This window comes from Cnephaeus nilssonii (assembly GCF_951640355.1).
Source record: "Cnephaeus nilssonii genome assembly, chromosome: 16".
In the NCBI taxonomy this organism is placed as follows: Eukaryota; Metazoa; Chordata; class Mammalia; order Chiroptera; family Vespertilionidae; genus Cnephaeus; species Cnephaeus nilssonii.
In genome coordinates, this window is record NC_137087.1 from 41,353,598 (window position 1) to 41,375,205 (window position 21,608).

The window sequence follows — 21,608 nt, forward strand, 5'->3', positions numbered from 1 at the left end:
AAATAAATAAATAACACAAAGTGATGTTACCCAAGCAAGGCCTTCTAATAAAGGAGTGGTCCCCTCACCCATCCCTCCCTACCTGTGCAAGTCCTGCTCACATCAGTTTCCTTCCATCCAATTAGGCGACCTGGGAGACCCAGCCAGTACCGCCCAGACGGACTTCGGAGTGGTGATGGGGTACCTCCAAGAAGCTTACAGGATGGAACCAGGGAAGGTTTTGGACACTCCACATCACTCAAAGTTCCATTGGCTCGATCCCTGCAGATTAGTGAAGAACTACTGAGCAGAAACCAGTTGTCCACAGCTGCCAGCCTTGGGCCATCTGGATTACAGAATCATGGACAGCACTTAATATTATCCAGGGAAGCCTCTTGGGCAAAACCACATTATGAGTTCAACCTCAGCCGTATGAAGTTCAGGGGAAATGGTGCACTCAGCAACATCAGTGACCTTCCTTTTCTTGCAGAAAACTCTGCCTTTACAAAAATGGCACTTCAAGCAAAACAAGATGGAAAAAAGGATGTGAGCCATTCATCTCCTGTAGATTTAAAGATACCACAAGTTCGAGGAATGGATCTTTCTTGGGAATCTCGCACTGGTGATCAGTACAGCTATAGCTCTTTGGTAATGGGTTCACAAACGGAGAGCGCGCTTAGTAAAAAATTGAGGGCTATTCTTCCAAAACAAAATAGAAAAAGCATGTTAGATGCTGGACCCGATTCTTGGGGCTCAGATGCTGAGCAGTCTACCTCTGGACAGCCATATCCCACATCGGATCAAGAAGGAGACCCTGGCTCCAAGCAGCCTCGGAAGAAAAGAGGGCGTTACAGACAGTACAACAGTGAGATACTGGAGGAAGCAATCTCAGTGGTTATGAGTGGAAAAATGAGTGTTTCCAAAGCTCAGAGTATTTATGGGATTCCCCACAGTACACTGGAGTACAAAGTAAAGGAGAGGCTGGGCACTTTGAAAAACCCTCCAAAGAAAAAGATGAAATTAATGAGGTCGGAGGGGCCAGATGTTTCCGTAAAGATTGAATTAGATCCCCAGGGAGAGGCAGCACAAAGTGCAAATGAATCAAAAAATGAGTAGGAATACTGTAGAGTGCCAATTACTGTACAAACTGGGTGAGCACTACTGCTGTCATTGCTTGCACCTAACTTCATTTGCTGTGACGCTTGTCTCTCTGCAGATTTTGCATTGACTTGTGTGTACAGAGGTGAAAGGTGCTTTCTGAATGTTGCATATTTAAAATTTTTCATGTGCAGTATCACTCGGGACATTGTTTGGCCTTTTGCGTGTTTCTCTATAAGAGAATTGAGTTACCTCACAGAGAACAGATACATGGAAGCGGACTCCTTGCCTGTAGAGCCTGCATGCTTTTTTTCCTTTCTTTTAAGTTATATTTGCCTTTATTTAAAAAAGATAAAAAGCCCCCTTTTAGAAAACACCTCTGTAAACGGGGAGCTTTATCACTGAAAATTGGAAGCCATCTTATAAAATTATTCACATTTTTTCTTCTGCAATTCAACTAATTGAAGGATTAAAGAAAAATCTCTTAAGAACATGAACCTTTGAATTTAAGAAATTTGTTTATTCCATGATAAATAATTATTTGGGTCAATTTTACATGTTATGATTTTTCTCCTCACTGTTAAATTTACATAACAAATTAGCAATCTGTTTAGTGCTCACCCAGAGGGGAAGAAGGTGGGAAATGTGCACACACTACCTTCAGAAATGCTTCGGTTAATTACTTTGTAACACTACCTTTGCTGTAATTTCATTTGGGATTTTCTAAGGGTAGAATTTGGTCTCACCAACAAGTGAGGATATAGCCTTATCTCATGGAGGACGAGCTCCGTTCTTACTCAGGAGCAGTCAGGGTACATTACATAACAATAGAGGATGCCTCATTTTAGCAAACAGTTTCTTTGTATTCTTAAATCCTTTTATAGATTTGATCACGTGCTAACAAATGACTGTCGTTGCAGCAACTAGTTTAAAATAAGATCTGTTTATTGGGGAATGGGAGAAATAGGAAAAGAAGTGTGTATAAGTAATTATAATATTGTAAAATGGTATCTAGATTGTACAGCCTCAGTAGTCTGCCCAAATATCCACATGAATGAAGGATCCATATTTGTGGTGAGAGAAAAAACACAGCCCCAAGGTAACCTATTATGATTTAGGTTGCATTTCAGTTCTAATAATAATTCAATCAGAAATCAAGATTTTCTTTTTTAACTAATGCAAATACTAGTACAAGGGCGGGGGGTGTTGTTTTTAGTTTTTATTTAATTCATTGCTTTAAACCTTTTTTTGGCGTCCATAATATCTCCTTTTTAACTTTTTCTGGTATTTGCTTATTTTTATGGTTGTTTAGCACACAGTTCAGGACCTTTCAGATCATGTTTGAACAAGCACTCCTTGAAGAACATCTAAGCTTTTTGCTTTTATTTTTAGATGGACTTTAAAAAAATAATTTATCTTTATTATTGAAAGTGTTACAGGTCCTTTTTTTTTCTGAGATGGGCTTTTTACATTATACTAATTAAGTTGGGAACGTTTATTTTCCACTTTTTTTTTGCAAGAATACCTGATAAATGAAGCCCATGAAATTTAATTTTGCATTGTGACCAAATTGAAATTACTGTTTGTGCAAAACAGAATCATACCACATTCACCCTTTATTCTAATCTGCTGAGAAAGGTGGTCTGGCTCTTCTAAACGCTTAACCAAAAACTTAAAAAGTCATTGGAGTTTTTGTATAAAATGAAATCAAACTTAAAGCATTAAAATTGAGGCTGATGATTTCAGGTGGATACTAACAGTTTGAGGAGAAGTAGGTCCAGATATTCCCAAGGCATAAATTCTTGCCTAGAAACATCAGAGCAGTTTATTAGGTTAAGGATAGTTTTCCCTCAGCAACCTATGTGTTCAAAGGTTAGGCACACCATTGCTGTTTTTAAAATACATGCACTGCTCATACTACGTAGTCTGGGCTTGGGTTCTTCTTTCGGTTTGGTTATTTATTCGGTGGATGACTAAGCCTGTTTCCTCTTAGCTTTCTAGTCTTCTCAACAGAAAGAGCAGGTATATGACTGCAGTATTTTCTAGCCTAGCTGGAAGTTGCAATAAAAATACCCTGAAACATGGTTTTCATCTGCAGTTGAAGGAAGCAAAGGGCTAAGCTTATGAAGGAAAGCCTCCTTTGTTCCACACTCAATAATTTGTCGCACACAATTAATTGTAGCCGTGGTACCTTTTTGCATGATGTTTGGGGTATTCAGTAGCCCATGATTGCTGCAAAAAGGTACCTTGAGCAATTAATTTGTGCTTGCTTTTATCCTCTCTCAGAAAGTGGCCCATTTAAAAATTTGGCCGTAAAAGTTCAACTTTTGTAGAGTTTTACTGTTCGGAGAGGTTTTATCCTATGTGGTAGTCTATAAAGTGATGTATGAGTTGAGTTATGTAAAATTTGTCACAGTAGTGTACATGGAGTGATCATTTTACTAACATAAATATTTTCTATGTGTGTTTCAGTGGATGACAATCGAGCAGCAGAAGAATGGTGTGCCTACCCTTTAATGCTGCAGTTTAAATAAGAGAACTTGTATTATGTCATTTCAGATTGTAGGCTGAGAGTTGTAAATAGTGAAAATTTGAGTTTTTCTATTATTTGTTTTGGTTAGAAAGTGAATTTTAAAAACAAACCAAACTCTAAACTTTCTCAGATTTAAAGTCCTGAGACCTGAAGATTGTAATAATCATGTCTGTGAAGCTTTTAAACATTACACTTGAGATCAGTCATGACTTGATATTCAGGTAAATTTTCTTTTCCAAGAAGCTTTTGAATAAGTATATTTCCTCCAAAGGTCGGTCGGTCTCTCTCTTTTTCTTTTTTGTAGATTATTTTAAAGCACTAATTGCATTACATTGGTAACTGCAATATAAAATAGCCATTATTGTTTTGTGAAGCATGGTTGAAATTAGATAGTGGTCCCTTTTAAATTTCATGAGCCTCTCAAAAAAAAAAAAACTTTAAAAAAATACAGAAAGCTGCTGAATATTTCAAAAAATATATATTTTACCTTATTGTAGCTTTTGTAAAGTTAGTTTGTAATATTCAGGTGCACTTTTAATGTTAAATTTTGTGTTCAGAGTTCCATTATACCATGTATTTCTTGAAGGTGGCTCATCACATGATGGCTGGCTGTCAGTCTTGGTGCCGCAGTGATCCCTTAATATTTGATTTCTCTCTTGATTTGGCACTTTCAGTGTAGATATTCTAGTTTGGGGATGTCCTCATAAAGATGTAAAAGAAATTGGTCTGTTCGCATGCTTAATTTCTGCTAATCAGAGTTTTGCGTGGTTCAAACAACAGTTGACCATTTTTATGTTATGGGAAAGTATAGTTCACAACTGTTTGTGTCACAAAAGCCTTTTCTCCTTGCATTTTCCAGTAGGCAGATAATGACATTACTATATGATAGTATTCAGACTATGTTAGGAGATAATGTATTTAAGATCAGTTCTTGCATTTTTTATGAGAGAGCATTGACATTATAGAGTAGATAAGCTATCATGCTATAAATAAAAAACACTAATTCTGTGGAAGGATATCTAGTTGGTATTTTTATCATTAGTTTTTTCATTTCTGAGACAGTCATCAAACTTGACAGTAAAGTAGTATAATACTTTGTTCAGTAGCTTATAAGTGACTCTGAACTGTTTGTGATGAGCTATACATTTATTTCTGTCCCCCAAGAACCATGAAGGACAAGGTCTCTTTCAGGAAGAATAATTTATATTTGTGTATAATACTTTTTAATATTAAGTTTGTTGTTATTCTGAAGTTTAGATGTTGCTTGATAAACCTTTACTACAGCAGATCATGAATATGAGTAAGGCTTTGTGTAATAATAGGGGTCCTTATGTGAAGTTAATTACTGTTCAGTTCTGGTGAGCAAGCTTAACAAGTGTGAAGTGTGTATTAGCTTTATTTGGTACACTTTTACTTTACAATATTGAAGTGCTTTTAGAACTCTGGTTATCTTATATAAACCATTACCTCAACCAATTGGCATTTCCATTCTTCAACATTTTACCTGAGCTATAAGATGAGCTATATGGGATCAGATAGTAAAACAAATAAGGCACAATGAGAAATTTAGTTCCCAGTTTTCTGGAGAGAACTCTAAATTAGATGAAAAATGACTGCCTGCAAAGGCCCATATCATACATAACTACCTTCTCTCATTAGGCAGTACATAGCAACCCTGGAGCTGCTAGTGAGCTGTGTTCTCCCCCTACCCCAAGTAAGCACATGGTGCAAGGCCTGGTTCTAAGACTTTGTGATTCTCTTACATTTCATTGACCCGTGATAGTGAAGCTTGGATTCAGTTATTTTTGTAAAATTAATGAGTCACCCAGTGTCAGAACCTGAAATTATTTTTCATTATAGTAGATGTATGACAGTTCAATATCATTTTCTTTAACAGGTATTATCCCCGTAGATTTAATTTTGAAGCCACATATTTTTGCTTTTGTAATTATTATTTCTTTAAATTCCAGAGGTGGTTTTCATATGAACCACCCTTTTCTATATATTCAGGTTGCTGTCATTGGTAATAGAATATGGCAATAGACTGAATTGTTCCACTTAATCTTTTATAGCAGACATTGAAAGTTACAGGTTAAATTTTGACCTTCATGAAGATATCAAAGATAATTTTCCTTGTTACTATTCCATTATAATTAGGTCTTCATTAATACTACAGTCAGGCCAGTGTTATTAAAAACTTAATGGCTTCAGCCAAACAGCCCATTTAGGAGACTATTAAGCTATCTGGGGATTTTTTTTTTTAATGTAATTGCTTTGAAACTCTACTGAAATGGAAAAATTTATAATTGTGGTACAAGGAATGCAGACATCCAAAGTCATCTTAGATTTTTTGTTTGTTTGTTTGTATTCATTCTGTCCCCTGAGACTTGAGTAGATTTGTTAATGTGGTGACTGAAGAGAAAATAGGAAATTCTTTGCATATCCTCTGTCTCTTACTCCCAGATAAACTCTCAATTGCCTTTTAAATAGCAGATATCAGCCCTGTAGCTGTGTGCCCTCAGTTTTATGAAGGAGATTGGAGGAAAGGTTAGAAAGAAAGTAGGATGGGAAAGTATGTAGACTTGAGAAAAGGCTAAAGATTCTGTCCTACAATACTAAAAAGGAGTCACAGGAGAGATAATGTGGTGAAGTTGGGCCATCTTCATTTGATAGTCAGAAAAATCTTTTAGATTGTTTGAAAATGAGAATCAAGGCTAATGTTGATTTCACAAACAAAACATAACATTAATTCTGCAACTATTGGGGGAGGGGCGTAATTTTAAGGTTTCCAGTTCATTTAGATCTGTATCAAAAGCCGTAAAGCAAGCACTTTTAGTTAATCATAGATTTATTGGATAAAGCAATTATTATAATTATAATATTTAATCTTTATTGTTTGAATATGGAAATGAACTCTTTATCCTATCTTGAACTGTCATTGAACAGGCCAAGATGATCTTTTTAACACTGGAAATGACCCTACACACGAACCAAAAAAATCTAAAGCAGTTAAGACATATTTGAAGATCCATACCTCTTAGACTTTAGATTTGTCTTGGGAAAGAATTTATGAACTTATAACCAGTATTAGTACAGTCTTGGGTTCCTCGTTCTGCATAATTGCACCCTTTCTCAGGTATGTCCTGAAAACATAAATTTTAAAATAATCTCTTTAGAGATTAGATTCTCAGTGGATAGTGTGTAAGGGGACTTGGGGAGGGGGGCAGGGATAGGGGTTGGACACAGGACACTGACACAGTAGCGCAGGGATTTTTAACATTCAATAGCCAAATAGAATTTCAATCTAGAATATTTTTACCCCCTCAGAATGAGTGAAACATCATCTATTAATATCTATTACTCAGTAAATAACCGGTGCTACACTCCTAAAAATATTTTCTTTCATCCAGGTGACATGTTTTTCCTGCTTGGTGGAAGCGTATATAGTAAACTTTACTGTCACTAGGAAAGCACTTGTTTGAAATGTTTAAAATACTAGAAAAGGGATAATTTAGCACTTTTTCAGTTACAACACTAAAGTCTTAATTTATCTTCAGTCTTAGGTACTGTAAATTTTAGAGTGATTACTTAAAAATGTAAAACATACTACATAATATGGGGTCAAATCACATTTCTATAAATCTTGTCTTATTAAAAAAAGACTAACATTTTGTACCTGTCAAGTAATTCCAAGCGATTGCCTCATTTTCCCCATTTTATTAAGCATTTCAGGCTTAAGAATTTGGAATTTGAGAGGAGGTGAGGGGAAAATTCCCCAATATGAAAAATTGTGTCAGACCATTTTAGAAAAATAAATCACTAGGAAAATGGGTAGGGATTCTCTCTCCCTTTAAGTCTTCAGGGAATGAGCAGTATTTAGAATCTTTGGCTGAAATTCAAGCCTTTTTACTGTGTAAATTTTTAATATTAATTCACTGACATGCTTTTTACATCAGAGGACTGAAAATGGATCTTAATGTTTTTAAGTTGTGGAAGGGTATATTTCTAAAATGGGGGAGGGTGGATGATTAACTAGGTTAGTATACCAGCATTAGTAAGTTTAAGGAATTTTAGTATGTAATAGCAAAGTGTTTGATTAAAAGTCTAATCCTATATTGCTAGTCGAAATTAGTTACATTCTGATCTAGGGAAGATATAGTCATTGGATATTGATATGCTGTGCTGTCAGAAAACCAGACTAAGATAGAAACCTTTATCTGACTCCCACATGTTGCTTGTTCTGATGGGATGTATACGTACAGCAGCTTACTGCTGCTTCGTGAAGAAATGTATAAACTATACATTTGGAGTATTTGCATATAATTCTTTATAACCTCCACTTTAAACTGTCAGACATTGGTATTTTATCAGTCCACACTGTTGATTAAAACTAATGTTCTTTAGGAATCCAACTTGTACACACTGTTTAAAAACCCTCAGGGACAGTTTACACACTATTCTCACTCAATTCAGGTACTTTGATGCTATTCTTAAACCTAACAGTGACTTGTATTTTTCTGTTTTACTTTTATTTCGACGTGCTGGTAGCACATCCTTGATGAATGTCAACTTAAAAACTCAGTTCAGGTATCCAGGTATAACTCAGCCAAACATTTTAAAGCTGCATATAACTCTCCAGCACACGGTGCCTCACACTCTTATAGTGGCATTCTATATATTCAGTTATTACTACTGAGCAGATAATATGGGGGTTCCTGTTAACAGTGTATTTAAAAGACAAAACAAAATGTGCAAAAATGTATAGCCAGCACATGGAACACACACATAGTTAAACTATATATTTTTAAATGCCACTAAATAGCCAGCACAATTAAACAACATTCCTTGCTGCTTCTGAAACTGTAACAGATGCAGTTCCTTCTTGATGTGGCTCTTCGTTCTTCACCATACTACTACTAAATTCAAGCACTGGTCCTTGGGTGTCTGACCTCTACATTCTAGTTTATGCAATGTCTTTAGAGAATTCTGTGCACTGGCCACTGTGATGGAACCATTGGGCCAGGAGTGCTTTGAGTTTATTAGTAGTGATTCTGCCAAAGTTGGTGTTGTAACATGAGTATGCAAATGTCAAAAAATTAGCAGAGGTCTGAGTCTGCACATCGGCAGACGATTCTGTCACTATATTTTGTAGCCTTGAAGTCCTCAGTGACAAGTTTCTTCTGATGTGAAGTTCTAATTCCAGTGTTTTAGCCCTTTGCATCTTTAATGTTAAGACTTGTCTACTAGAGGTCTTTATTCATTAATATTCCTTTTGTTTTCTGCAGCACTATCTGTGGTTAACAAAATAGATTATTCCTCTGCTTTAATATTTGATATTTTACATCTAAAAGGAATTCTCCACATACAAAACCCACAGCCTTGAAGATAAGGAAAATGGCATCTTTCAAATTTCTAGAAGTTCCAAGTGTCACTCAACAAAACAGGAACCCCCTTACTCTTATGGACCTCATTTCAATATACTGTTTACAGTTTGACGGAATTGTATAATTTAATATTTCTCTTGTACTGTAGTTTATATTTATTTACAGATTTTTTTGTACTGTGTGATTTGAACTTTTTGTTCCTTGCTATGATTAATGTTTATGTAGTAGAGCACTTATGATCACAAATTAAGTTTTTTGGTTTGATTGCACTACATTAAATTTTTTAATGCAGTTCTGATTTTTGACTGGACTAAAATAAGCTGTGTCTTAATGTATGTGATGAGTACTTAAAACTTTAATCCATGTGATCCCCCCCCCCTTTTTTTTTTTGCATTGTATGTCAAAAGCGCTAGTTATTTCGTGCATGTGTAAGATTTAATGGTTCCATTGTATTATTTGACCATGACATTTTGGAGAAACATTCCCAGCTGTAATGTTGTGTATGGTAGTTCTCACTGGATGCTAGACTTTTCAAAACCACTATTCTTCTAATAAATTTGTTGTGAAAAACTGTTTTAAAAGCTTGGTATCTGCTTCTTAAGATTTTAATGCTGTTTGTTTAAAAATCCACAAAGGGGGTGAAATTTTGAAATGTACTGTAAATGCACATAGTAATCAATGTCAGTAATTTTTTCTGATAAATTCTTTCGAAATGAAGTCTCTTAGATAACTAGAAGTTGCAGCTTCAAAATCATGCTTCAGTATTTGTATTCAATACTGCCTTGGAACTTTTGGCCTTTATTAATTTGATACTTCCCTACCTCAGTTTTCTTCATTGAATTATTCACTTAAAAATATTTTCAGCTAAACAAGACCTGTTTGCTATGCTTAGTTTTTCATAATTTTTTTAGAGTAAAACTTTATATTGAGATTGCTTGTTAAAAGGAATAACGGTTTGCTAATTTTTGTTTGCTCTTTTCTTGAGACATAAGTATGAAAATAACTGTCAGTTAATGAAAGTTATCATAGCAGTTCTGATTCTTGGGAAGGTGCTAGTACAGTATTTCCTTTTACCAGGACAAAGAACAGCATATATAGGTTGGGGCAAAAGAAGGTTTATAGTTGTGAGTACGGGAAACAGTTTATTTTTGTATTATTATTTATTAAATGTAGTATTTTCCATTCAGACCACTGTAAACCTACTTTTGCCCCACCCTATATGTTGCTCAATATTTATGTTGTGGTTTTTAGAAACTAGGTGTATAAGGAAGTTTCATATTATAAATTGATACCTGTCGTAAAGTGGATAGGGGAAGAACAGCTGGATTATAATGATAAAAAGTAGAAATGATCTCAATATATTTTAGAAAACTTGTCAAGCTCATAATATACATGTAATTAAAAGCGATTTCTGATCATTTCTAATGACATTTTATATTTAAAAAATGCTATTGTTGGTAATTGGCCTAGACTGTATTCTAGTTGATTTTTTTTCTTCTTTGTCTAGCTACTTCTGCCTTTTGGTCTGGTATTTATAAAATTGGAAAGTTATGCCACACGTTTATAGAACATTTTTCTGGAAAACTAGTTATTATTCCTTACTAAATTTCAAAGCTATAACTACTTGTTTTTTTGTAATGTTTTCATTGATTTTGTAGGGAGAGGAAAGGAGAGGGAGAGAGAGAGATAGAAACATCAACGAGAGAGAGTCCTCGATTGGCTGCCTCCTGCCTTCCCTGTCCCGGGGATCAGGCCTACATCCGGGGCATGTGCCCTGACTAGGAATTGAACCGCCAACCTCGTGGATGACACTCAGCCAACTGAGCCAAATCTTGTAATCTATTCTAAACTGGTGGCTTGATCAGTGTAATAGTTTTATAATCTAGCATCTCACAAATGAATTTATTTTAGTTATCTTTTCTTCAAATTGATACTTATCTCTTCAGTTGTTATGACCTTATTTTTAGAAAGCAGTTACTTCTGCTCTGGCTGGGTGGCCCAGCTGGTTGGAGCCGCCTCCTGTGCACCAAAAGGTTGCGAGTTTGATTGCTGGTTAGGGCACATACCTAAGTTGTGGGTTCGGTCCCTGGTTGGGCATATAAAGAAGGCAACCAATGGATGTTTCTCTCACATTAATGTCTCTCTCTCTCTTCCTCTCTTTCTAAAAAATCAATAAAACATATCCTCCGGTGAGGATAAAAAAACACACAACAACCTTTATAAAAAGGAGTAATTTCTTTTAATCCAGAATTTTCTTATCTGATTCTCCTGATATTCGAATTATTTCAGGCACCCTTACTCTTAAAATACAGGAATCAGGGAAATTGCATAAGGGAAATGGAGTGGAAAAAATGGAAAATGGTATTGCTTTCTGCCATTTTCTGAGTTGTGGAATTATTTTTCCCCAAGGACTGAATTTTTCTCACCAGACATTTGTATTCAAATGTAAAAACATATACCCAAGTCATGTAATGTTAGATTTTGTAGCTGAAAGAAGTGAAAAAATCCTTTCTTTAATAGAAAATACTTATTAGGTAACATAGTAGATAACCTTTCTTGTATTGAGTGTTCACATTATCATTATGGTAAAATGCTTATCATTTTCCAAATTGAATTTATAAGTTGTTGACTTTTTGTTGTTTTTGGGAGAAGTGGTAGTGAGTATCAAACTGCATTTACAGCTGAAATAGATAGGCTTGTTTTCAGAAGTTTGGAAAAGATGTTCTCAAAACAAGACATTATTTTTAAAAGGTTGATCACTATATAATTAAGTTTAAGCCATTATTTAGTTAGAGTTACTTAGAAAGTAAGCAAAAATATATCAAAATTTCCAAGTATTAAATCTTGAGTCTGGAGCTTTTTATAGGCATGTAAGAATGCTATGGTTTGTTGACTAGTAGTTTTAGAATGATAATTGCACTCTTCTTGCAAGCTTTATTTTTTGATCAGCAATATGAAACGATAAGGGATTATTTGGTACTTGAAATTTCTTTCAACTTGGTATATACTAGAAAGATCACTTAGCTAAGTGTAGAAGTGTGGGGATTTGTGCATGCACAGTGTTTAATCATCAGAACTTTAGTTTTCCAGTGAAATAATTTGGGGTGTTCTTCTGCCTATTGAATGTGGTTTTAGTTGCACTCTTATCTAATGGGAGCTCTGCACATTTCAAACAGATAATTCGGATCCTAGCTAGCACAGTTCAAGGTGTTCATGCCAGTATCTACTAAATTGACTTGAGACAGTTTGTCAGGAAAACCTGGCACTGTAACTTTAGACAGAGATGGATTAAGAAAGTAACCAGAATAGCAAATTCTTATGAGGTGCTAGGAATTGGTGAGTCTTAGACCAGGTTTTCAAAATGGATCAACCAGTTGCAACCTATTGGTAGTAAGATCAATTTTGTGGATCCTAACCAACATTTTAAAAAGAAAAAAGAGATCAGAGTACATAAGGATAAATACTATTTCATTCAAAGTTGTGTGTTATCATACACATACAAAACTGGGATATACATACTGGGTCACTTTATAAAAAGTATTTATTGTTCTGGGTTGCAGTCAAAATCAAGTTGCTTTTGAAAGCCATTATGTAAATCATGGCTTTCATCCCGTTTTTCTGATACCTTGGAGAATATTCTAGCACGCCTCCTATGTGCTTACAGTTAGGACTGTCGGACCTTTAAGATTCCCTCTTCTTTCCCTGCCTCATTGATTTGAATTCATTTTCATTGAAAATTTCTTCTTTTCCTTTATGATTATGTGTCAAAATATTTCCTCTGCCCTTTTCAATTCCTTTGAAAAGTGTCTTAGGAAAATTATTTTCACTCCGTAGTAATTTATTGGGTTAGCTTATTCATTATTACTTATGCCTGAGCTGAGCTAAGCCCGAAGTTTTAGGCAGCGAAGCTACCAAGTCCTGGACCTAGAGAGATGGTTCACTATCCAGTGGAGGAGACAGTCAAGTCAACCATACCGTTCAGGTGGAAACAAAGCATGAGAGCAGAGAAGTATCTAACAGCCCCCGGGGAAGAGGTGCTAAGGAGGATAGAGTGAGCAGTAGGAAGCTGATTTTAATCTTTGAGAAGATGGCTGTTCTGGATAATATGAAGCAAAGTCTAAAATGAGGGAAGATAGTGGCAGGGAGCTTAGAATATAGTATTCTCCAAGGGGAGTCGGAATCAGTGTAATTGAACTGGGAGCAAGAGAGGTCATGGAACTAGGGATAAGATTGAGGTATAATAAATACCTAAGTTGAGTATATATACTAGTATATGTGTGAGTGAGTGTGTGTGTATGTACATTTAGTTACATTTTGTTTTCCAATATTCCTGAGTAAAGACTTGAATATTCAGATGATTCTGCTTGGTTCACTCTAGTACATCTCCAACAGTAGTCTTGAGTGTTTCCAAAGAGAGGTGCATGGAATGGTTATAAAGAACTGTTAATTCCGAGAGCACCCCAGAGAGAATGGTAGATATAAAAGTACTTTGCTTATCCCTATATTTTAAATTATATATATATATATATATATATATATATATATATATATATATATATTTAAAAATATATATATATCCTATCTAATAAAAGAGTAATATGCAAATTGACCATCACTCCAACACACAAGATGGCCACGACAAGATGACCAGCAAGGGAGGGCAGTTGGGAGGGACCAGGTCTGCAAGGGAGGGCAGTTGTGAGCGATCAGGCCAGCAGGGGAGGGCAGTTGGGAGGGACCAGGCCTTCAAGGGAGGCCAGTTGGAGGCGATCAAGCCTGCAGGGGAGGGCAGTTAGGGGTGACCAGGCCAGCAGAGGAGGGAAGTTGGGGGCAACTGGGCTGGCAGGGGAGCAGTTAGGTATCAATCAGGCTGTCAGGGGAGTGGTTAGGGGGTGATCAGGCTGGCAGGCAGAAGTGGTTAGGGGCAATCAGGAAGGCAAGCAGGCAAGCAGTTGGGAGCCCGCAGTCCTGGATTGTGAGAGGGATGTCCGACTGCCCGTTTTCAGGCCTAAACGGGCAGTCGGACATCCCTTGAGGGGTCCCAGATTGGAGAGGGTGCAGGCTGGGCTAAGGGACACACACCCCCCGTGCATGAATTTTGTGCACCAGGCCTCTAGTGTGTGTGTGTGTGTGTGTGTGTATCTGTGTGTGTATATATATGTATCTAGTGTGTGTGTGTATATATATATCTGTATGTGTATATATATATATATATATGTATGTATATACACACACATATATATATATATATATATATATATATATATATATATACACACACACACACACGTATATATATGTGTGTGTGTGTGTGTATACATACACACACACACACATACACACTAAGTGGCCAGATTATTATGTGTTCGGAGATCATAATAATCTGGCCATTCAGTGTGTGTGTGTGTGTGTGTGTGTGTGTGTGTGTGTATTTATCCTCTCTAACATAAATGAGGTGAACAAATGGGAAATAACATTAAATCTTGTAGAAGGTATCCTAGGAATCCTTTTAATGTTTTATGTTTTACAAAGTGGTGGTCTGGGTCCTTTAATTACAGTTGTTTCTTAAGAGTGCCATCATTGTGTCAATTTTAAGTGATTTTACTATATGACAACACAGGTAAAACTTGCCACTTTTAAGGATTATGCCACAGATGAGTATGGTTTCAAGAATGGAGATGAAGAACCTCAAAAAGATCCCATAAAATCATGAAAAACTCAGGATACTATCAAATACCTGCATGTTTAGATATATAATATGCTAGCTACCCTAAAAGAAACTAGGAATATTTAACTGTAAAATGTCTCTTTATTGGTTTATGCTCCCCATGCCTCCTTTAGGTCCCCCTTTCCCCCCTGCACACACACTGCCCTGCAAGATGGTGGTGTGGGTTTTTGTTTGAGTATATTTTTGTTGTCATCATCATTATTATTTCAAAAGAAGTGCATTCCCATTGCAATGGGAATCTTGTCTGGACTCTGACTTCTCTCAGTCCCACTCCAGGGAAATTGTGCAGTCCTTGGCCTCTATTAGATCTTGGCAAATGTTTCTTTCCCTCCGTCCCCTTTAAAAGAGCATCGTGATATGTTGTGTTTTCTCTCGCTTGGAGAGTGAGCACCTCTATATTCTGCTTAAGCAGTAGTATTATTTTAGTCTATCATGGTTCTGGTCATTTAAATTGGGAATTAAAGGGAAATTTCCCCCAAAGAACAACATAGATTTTTAATCCCTCACCTGGTGTGTTTGCATGCGCGCACACACACACACACACACACACACATACACACACACTCTTCTCTCACACAAATAGCCAGTCTTACTAACTTGTCATGAGCTCCCATGTAAGCCTGACCTTATAAAATGTCAGTTATGCCTTTAACATCCAGACCTCTCTTTAATCTGGTTCCACTAACTTAGGCAGGCTAGTGATAGACACTCTTTTTTCTGTTCAATTCAGCCCTGGGCAGAGGTCTGTCCCCTTTGTCTGAAATCATTATCTTATTTCTTAAAGAATATTTCAGTGTTTTCTAAGAATTCTTATAATACTCATTAGAGTAATAATTTAGGTTTGTGCTCTCACCAAATCAGTACTTAGTTATATCAGTTAGGGATATTACCCCCCCCCCCCCGCCCTTTCAACAACTATAATTTTTTAAATGTATGCCATCTGGTTCAAAATTCCATGTCTTTCACAGCCTCTGAACCCTCCCCGCAAGGGTAGATGCATTTCCCAGTGTAGGGCAAAGACTTGTCAGCAGACTTATTCAGGCCCTTGAATACATTTAACATTTTTGGTGCTTATTTAAAAGAACCAAAAGTAAGGAATTAGAGAACATAATTTCAGATTACCGTTTGGCAAAAAAACAAAACACTAAACAATAACATTTATTTCCTTGAAGGGGGGCTGATGACGCATTTTTATGTTTATGTTTTCTTATATTTAAAGAGAAGACTTAAACCAAATTTACAGCTCTTGACTATTGGGTCTACTCTGTCTAATGTATTCTCTTGCTTTCTCTCCCCTTCTCGTTTACTGCAACTACCGTTTCCTGCTACTAAGACTAGCTCCCATCCAAATATCCTTCACTGTCTCTAATGATCTTTTTTAGTCAAGAAGAATATATTTTGGTTATTAATGATGTTAATCTTGCCATCAAGCAGTTTTATTGGTAAAGAACAGATATTGACTACCTGAATCCACCAATCCCAAATTCTAGACTCTTAAAATTGTCGTTTCAGCTCTCTGCCACATCTCTATTTGATCTGTGTTTTACCCTAAATAACATAGCATTGACGATCCACCATTTATATTAACCACAGGAATGCTTTCCTTGGGGTAATTTAAGTATTGCAGTATTGACAAAGTAGGTGAGTTCTGCTGTGTCTAACCTCTGATCTAGAAAAACATCGTTGAGTAAATCATTAAAGATAGGATTGTGAAATAACATCATTCTTAAACTATGCCTTTCAAAGTTTTTATGAATATTATCTTATCCTTTTACCACACCCTTATGAATTTGACATTTAAGGCCTTGAAGGCCATTATTCACCATAAGAAACTCAAAACTAGTCCAGGTAGTTGGAAATCAAGGTCCCCTCTTCCCACAGCCCTTTCTTTCATTTACCAGTCCCTAGAATCTTACTGCTCTTCAGTGGTGGTGGTAAAGTAATTTCTGATTCATAAATAACCACTTAACTCTTACAGAGAGTCCTGTTGTTGAGGGGAAGAAACATGAACTCAAACAAGTGATTTCAAAATCTGGGATGAACTGTTATTCTTATAAAGATATGATATAGTCAGATGTGAGGGACATACTGTGGTATTGACTATAATCCCTGAACTAAAACATAGGGCTTCCCCTTTGGCTGATTGAGTGAATGGTCTGCGGGACAGAAACTCACCCCCTCTACTTTTCCTGCTTACTGCCTAGAGGATTCTAAATCAGGGTAAATAAAACCTTTTGGCTCTATTAAAGGCCCAAGGCTATTGGAAAAATTGAATAACTAGAAGCAAAGGTAAAGACTAGCTGTTTAAAACTAGGGCACAACTGGCTAGCACCCATTGTTTAAACACACAAAAAAAATTGTAATAGAATTAAACTCCAAGAATTGAGGTTAATTTTTAAAATTAACATTCAAATGATATGAAATTAAAATTCACCTGAAACTATTGAGAAAATTTCTAGAGAAATATCAAACAAGGTAGGAAGCTGGATAATGTAGAGGCACAATAAAAAGTGATTTTATTACTATAGTTATAAAGTTAGCTATTATGACAGGGCCATTGAATGACACGGTTAGCATTAACGTCAAGACCCAATTGAAGCTACTAGTGGGCTCATGCCTGTGTGTCCAGTTGCCAACCAGACATCTCAGACTCAGAATCTTAGAAACACTTCCACTCAGTGTGTACAGAACAGAACCCATCAGGCACAACACGCCCCAACAACCACCAGCCGCCAGCTCCATTGCCTTTGTTCCTATCTCACTAAATGGTGCTGCCCAGGAAGAAAACCCAGAGTCATCCTTGATGCTCCCTTCCCATCCCTTCTTTCTTGCTAAGAGGAAACCAGAAATGTGGTCCTTATGTACACACATACAGCTTACCTCTGCTTGGGAAGCTAAGACAAAGATAGACAAATTGAGTCAGTAAAAGATAAAAATTATAGAATAAATATACAGGACCCCTTATAATTGTCAGTGAATTTTTAAAATATATTTCATTGATTTTTTTACAGAGAGGAAGGGAGAGGATAGAGAGTTAGAAACATCGATCAGCTGCCTCCTGAACATCCCCTACTGGGGATGTGCCCGCAACCAAGGTACATGCCCTTGACCGGAATTGAACCTGGGACCCTTCAGTCCGCAGGCCGACACTCTATCCACTGAGCCAAACTGGTCAGGGGGATTGCCAGTGAATTTTATGAAACCATTATGGCATAAGATTTCAGGAACACTTGCAGTCACTCCAGGCGGGATCACTTTGTGGTGGCCAAGGGTGTAACTGGTAAGGAGCATCCTATGGCTTGCTCTGATGACCTGTGGTTCACTAGTACATCAGCCCTGATCCTTTCTACCAAGAAAACACACACACAAATAACCCTTTGTTGAAGTCTCTTTCTCTCTAGTCAGGTTGCCATTTGCAATTTTAATATTTTTATCTCCTGAGGTTCCCTAAACCGCTGCTGTCAATGCCTCTTAAGGCTGGTGTAGCCTGTGCCCGCCTCTCTGGTGCTGTTTCAGCCTCCAAGTGCTGCCCTGCAGTGTTCAGGGTAGACAGAGTTCAGTGGGTACTAATGCCTTGGTTGTGAAGACACCACCTCCCCTTACTATGACCTTGCAGATTAGTTCATACCTACCTATGGCTGTCTGGTCTGGTCTGTCCTAAACCACATTGCCACAGCTATTGCTTCAGGGTTGGTTGCATGGCTCTTTGGGATAACTAAATATTGAAGCACTATTAAATTATTGAAATATGTAACAGCAGCAGATCCAAGTCTTACAACCATAAAGGAAGTTAGATATCACTTGAGGCTTATTATTCAGTTTTTTTAATTCTATGTGAGCATCACTTTAGAAGGAAGTACTTCCTCCGTTTTCTTCAGAGCACTCTGTCCTCTTACTGGGCACATGCCTTGATTTCATTAATCTCAGGTGTATCATTCTGTTCATCCCAAGTGCTACAGCCTGCTTCCAGAGCAGTGGCAGGCAGGAGGCAGTGTCCCAAAGACTTTCACAAACTTGGTGATGCCTGTGCTTCTTGAGTTGGGGACAACCATTTCTCTTCAGTTTTTCCTACAATAAGATTCCAGGATATTTCTTAATCTGTCTCATAGACTGTTACCAACCTTTTTGCCTTCTTTGTGTGTTGCTAAAATGCATTTAGAGTACCTTTGATGCATTGAAAAGGTAGAAAATCCCACTTATTTGTAGTCACGTATTCAGAAACACATCCAAGAACCAAAAACTGAGGAATAAAGGCCTCTGAGCAGTTGAAGTTGTTGTTAGAAAATCTACATACTTTACATATAAAACGATTCCTCAAACCTTCATTCAGAGCCTATTTATTTTTGCTTGCAGTGAGCAGAGGTATTCTACAGAAGGTATGAGTGGGGCTCCTACACATAGCTTCTATTTGGAAGCCAATAAGAAGAAAGATTTTCATAAAATACAGACTGCCACTGTGGCTTTTCTGTATTTCGGCAGACAAACTCACTCAATTAAGTAGCCCCCAAAACTACCAATATAGTTCATTTTAGAATAATAAAAAGCATGACTAACTTTAATAATAGTGTACATGGTAATGACCCTGAGTCTTTCAGATGGACTAAATTGTGTTCAGAAGAGGATATACTTTTTAAGACTTCCATCAAAAAGATTTAAATTTTTTAAAATATTGGATACTTGAAGGGAAAACAGAAAATTCATTTAAATTGGGAATGAATTTGTAAGGAAATGTTAATATGCTTTCCTGATGTCTAAGTTATTTTTACTGAAGCATATTTAATGTGATTGGCTGACAATGATGATAACTGGTATTGGTATAAACTTTGCAGGCTTTTATTTGCAGTAATTCTATGTGGTAGATGGGGCAGGTTAACCAAAATGGTTAAGTGTTTTGACCAAGATCACACAACCATAAGTGGTGACTACTCTCCACCATCTCACAGTGCTATATCCTGTAACAAATACAGGCATACTTTGTTTTATTGCGCTTCACAGATATTGCGTTTTTTTGTTTTTTTGTTTTTACCAAGTGAAGGCAAGACCTCCACCAACAAAATGATTAGGACTTGCTATGTTGCGACACTTGCTTTATTGTGTTATTGCTGAGGTATGCTTGTATTACTAGTATACTATACTGTTGGTACCATCTGATCGACATAGTCACAAAGTACCTTCTGGGTGGGGTCCTTCAGCAGGGGCCCTCTGACTGTTCCTCCAGCTGCAAAGTCTGCAGCTGCATGAGGAGTTAAGCTCCTGTGTACATCTCGTTGAGTCCTAGAGTTGGAATGACTTAATAGCCCCCCACCTAAGGGTGTCATTGGTGTCTCCCCTATTCTGAGGGAAGGAGATTATTGCCATTCTCACACAGCAGGAGGAAACTCTTCCTGTTGTCCATCCAGATGTTGCCTTTTAAAAACTTTTTCCTGAAGGACAATATATAGAGAGAAAAATACACATATCATAGGAGTACTCAATGGGTGTTTTCTAGTTGCTTTTCTTCTTTTTGTTAGAATTTTGCCCCATTGCCATCGTGTACTTTAAAGTTCACCATCCCCTACACCTGTGATAATATTTCTGTAATAATATTTTTTCGTGGTTTACTCACAATTCCATGATCAGTTTCAAGTTTGAGGTAGGCAGTTTCCAAGACATGCCCATCTAACCCGTAGCCTAACGTAGACCCGTTCAGATATCCATGGAACCGCTGAAGAGAAGTGCTCTCTTGCTAGTTGAGAACATAAAACATAGTCTAGTCTTTCGCTTGTAAAAGTTTTAACAAAAGATTTCACTAATAGTTTCTTGATTTCATTTTGTTCTGTATTTAGACATGTGTCAGCAACTTTTCACCACTTGGTCCTAAAATCTCCCTGAGCCAGGAACAGAGAAACTAAAATGGAGACTTGCTTTTGGTGTTTTGTGCTTTATGTTCATTATCTAATATCTCACAACAATCCTTTGAAATACTGATATTCAGCTGCAATTTACTGACGAAGAAACCACGTTCAGAAAGTTTAAGTTGCCTCAGATTCTGTAAATAGTAAATGTCAGAGTGAGAAGTAGAATGTAGGTTTTTCAGATTCCACAATCTGTGCTCTTTCCAAGAAAACCCTACTGCTTCAGAGGCGAGAGGAGGATGGGGAAGTAGGAGGCTGGTGTAGGTTGGCTAGGGTAAGCCTTCCTATAAGCCACCTCATGGCTTGGAGACAGTGTCACAGATTGAAGAAAAGAGTTATCTTGGAGATATTATCAAACAACATCTGTTCAGCACATTTATTAAGCTGCCCTCAGTGCTCTGCCATGTTACTTAAAGGGTCAGATAATAGGCTCCTGAAGAAATGTAATCCAGAGAGATTGAGAGATTGTATAAAACTCCAGAGCATTGGAGCACTCCAGCTGCATGGGCTTAGTAAGACCCAGACATCCAGAAACACTGAGCTGCTCTTGCACACTCTTGGCTGTCTAACCAGGAATTGCCTTTAGCCTGTTTTGAATCTTGGATGGTCTTTTCCTGCTGCCCCCAGTATCCAGGTTAAACTCTAAGAATTGTCCTGGATGACTTATAAAGTGTGAAAGGGGTTCTTTAATGTAGAATGACTTCCAGTGGATTATTATAAAATGGTTATTGAAGGTCTAAGACAATAATGCCACAGTTGGGGTTTGACTAAAGACATAATACCGCCTTGCACTGACAAAGCCCTACAGTTTACAATGTCATTTCACATCTATTTTCTCACTTAGAGGCCAGGAATCAGGAATGGCTTGTCATTCCATTTTTCAATGTGTATGAAATGTGAAATTATTCATCTCAATTCATCCATACCCCAGGAAAGGGGTAGAGGGTTCCTGCATTATTATTTGCAGAATTAAAAAGTCTAGCTAATTGGTC

At 37.0% G+C, this 21,608-nt stretch overlaps 1 protein-coding gene across 12 annotated transcripts in view; it reads left to right on the plus strand.

Moving 5' to 3' along the window:
• Window positions 1-21,608, plus strand: part of LCOR (ligand dependent nuclear receptor corepressor) — a 126,982-nt gene that overhangs the window by 89,273 nt on the left and 16,101 nt on the right. Inside the window, exon 7 of one of the 12 annotated variants that reach the window (XM_079793479.1) lies at window positions 126-9,844. The exons of the other annotated variants lie outside the window; for them this stretch is intronic. Coding sequence (XP_079649605.1) covers window positions 126-1,095 — 970 coding nt within the window. The 3' untranslated portion in view covers window positions 1,096-9,844. Of the gene's footprint in view, window positions 1-125; window positions 9,845-21,608 lie in introns of those variants that run through there. 12 annotated transcript variants of the gene reach the window in all.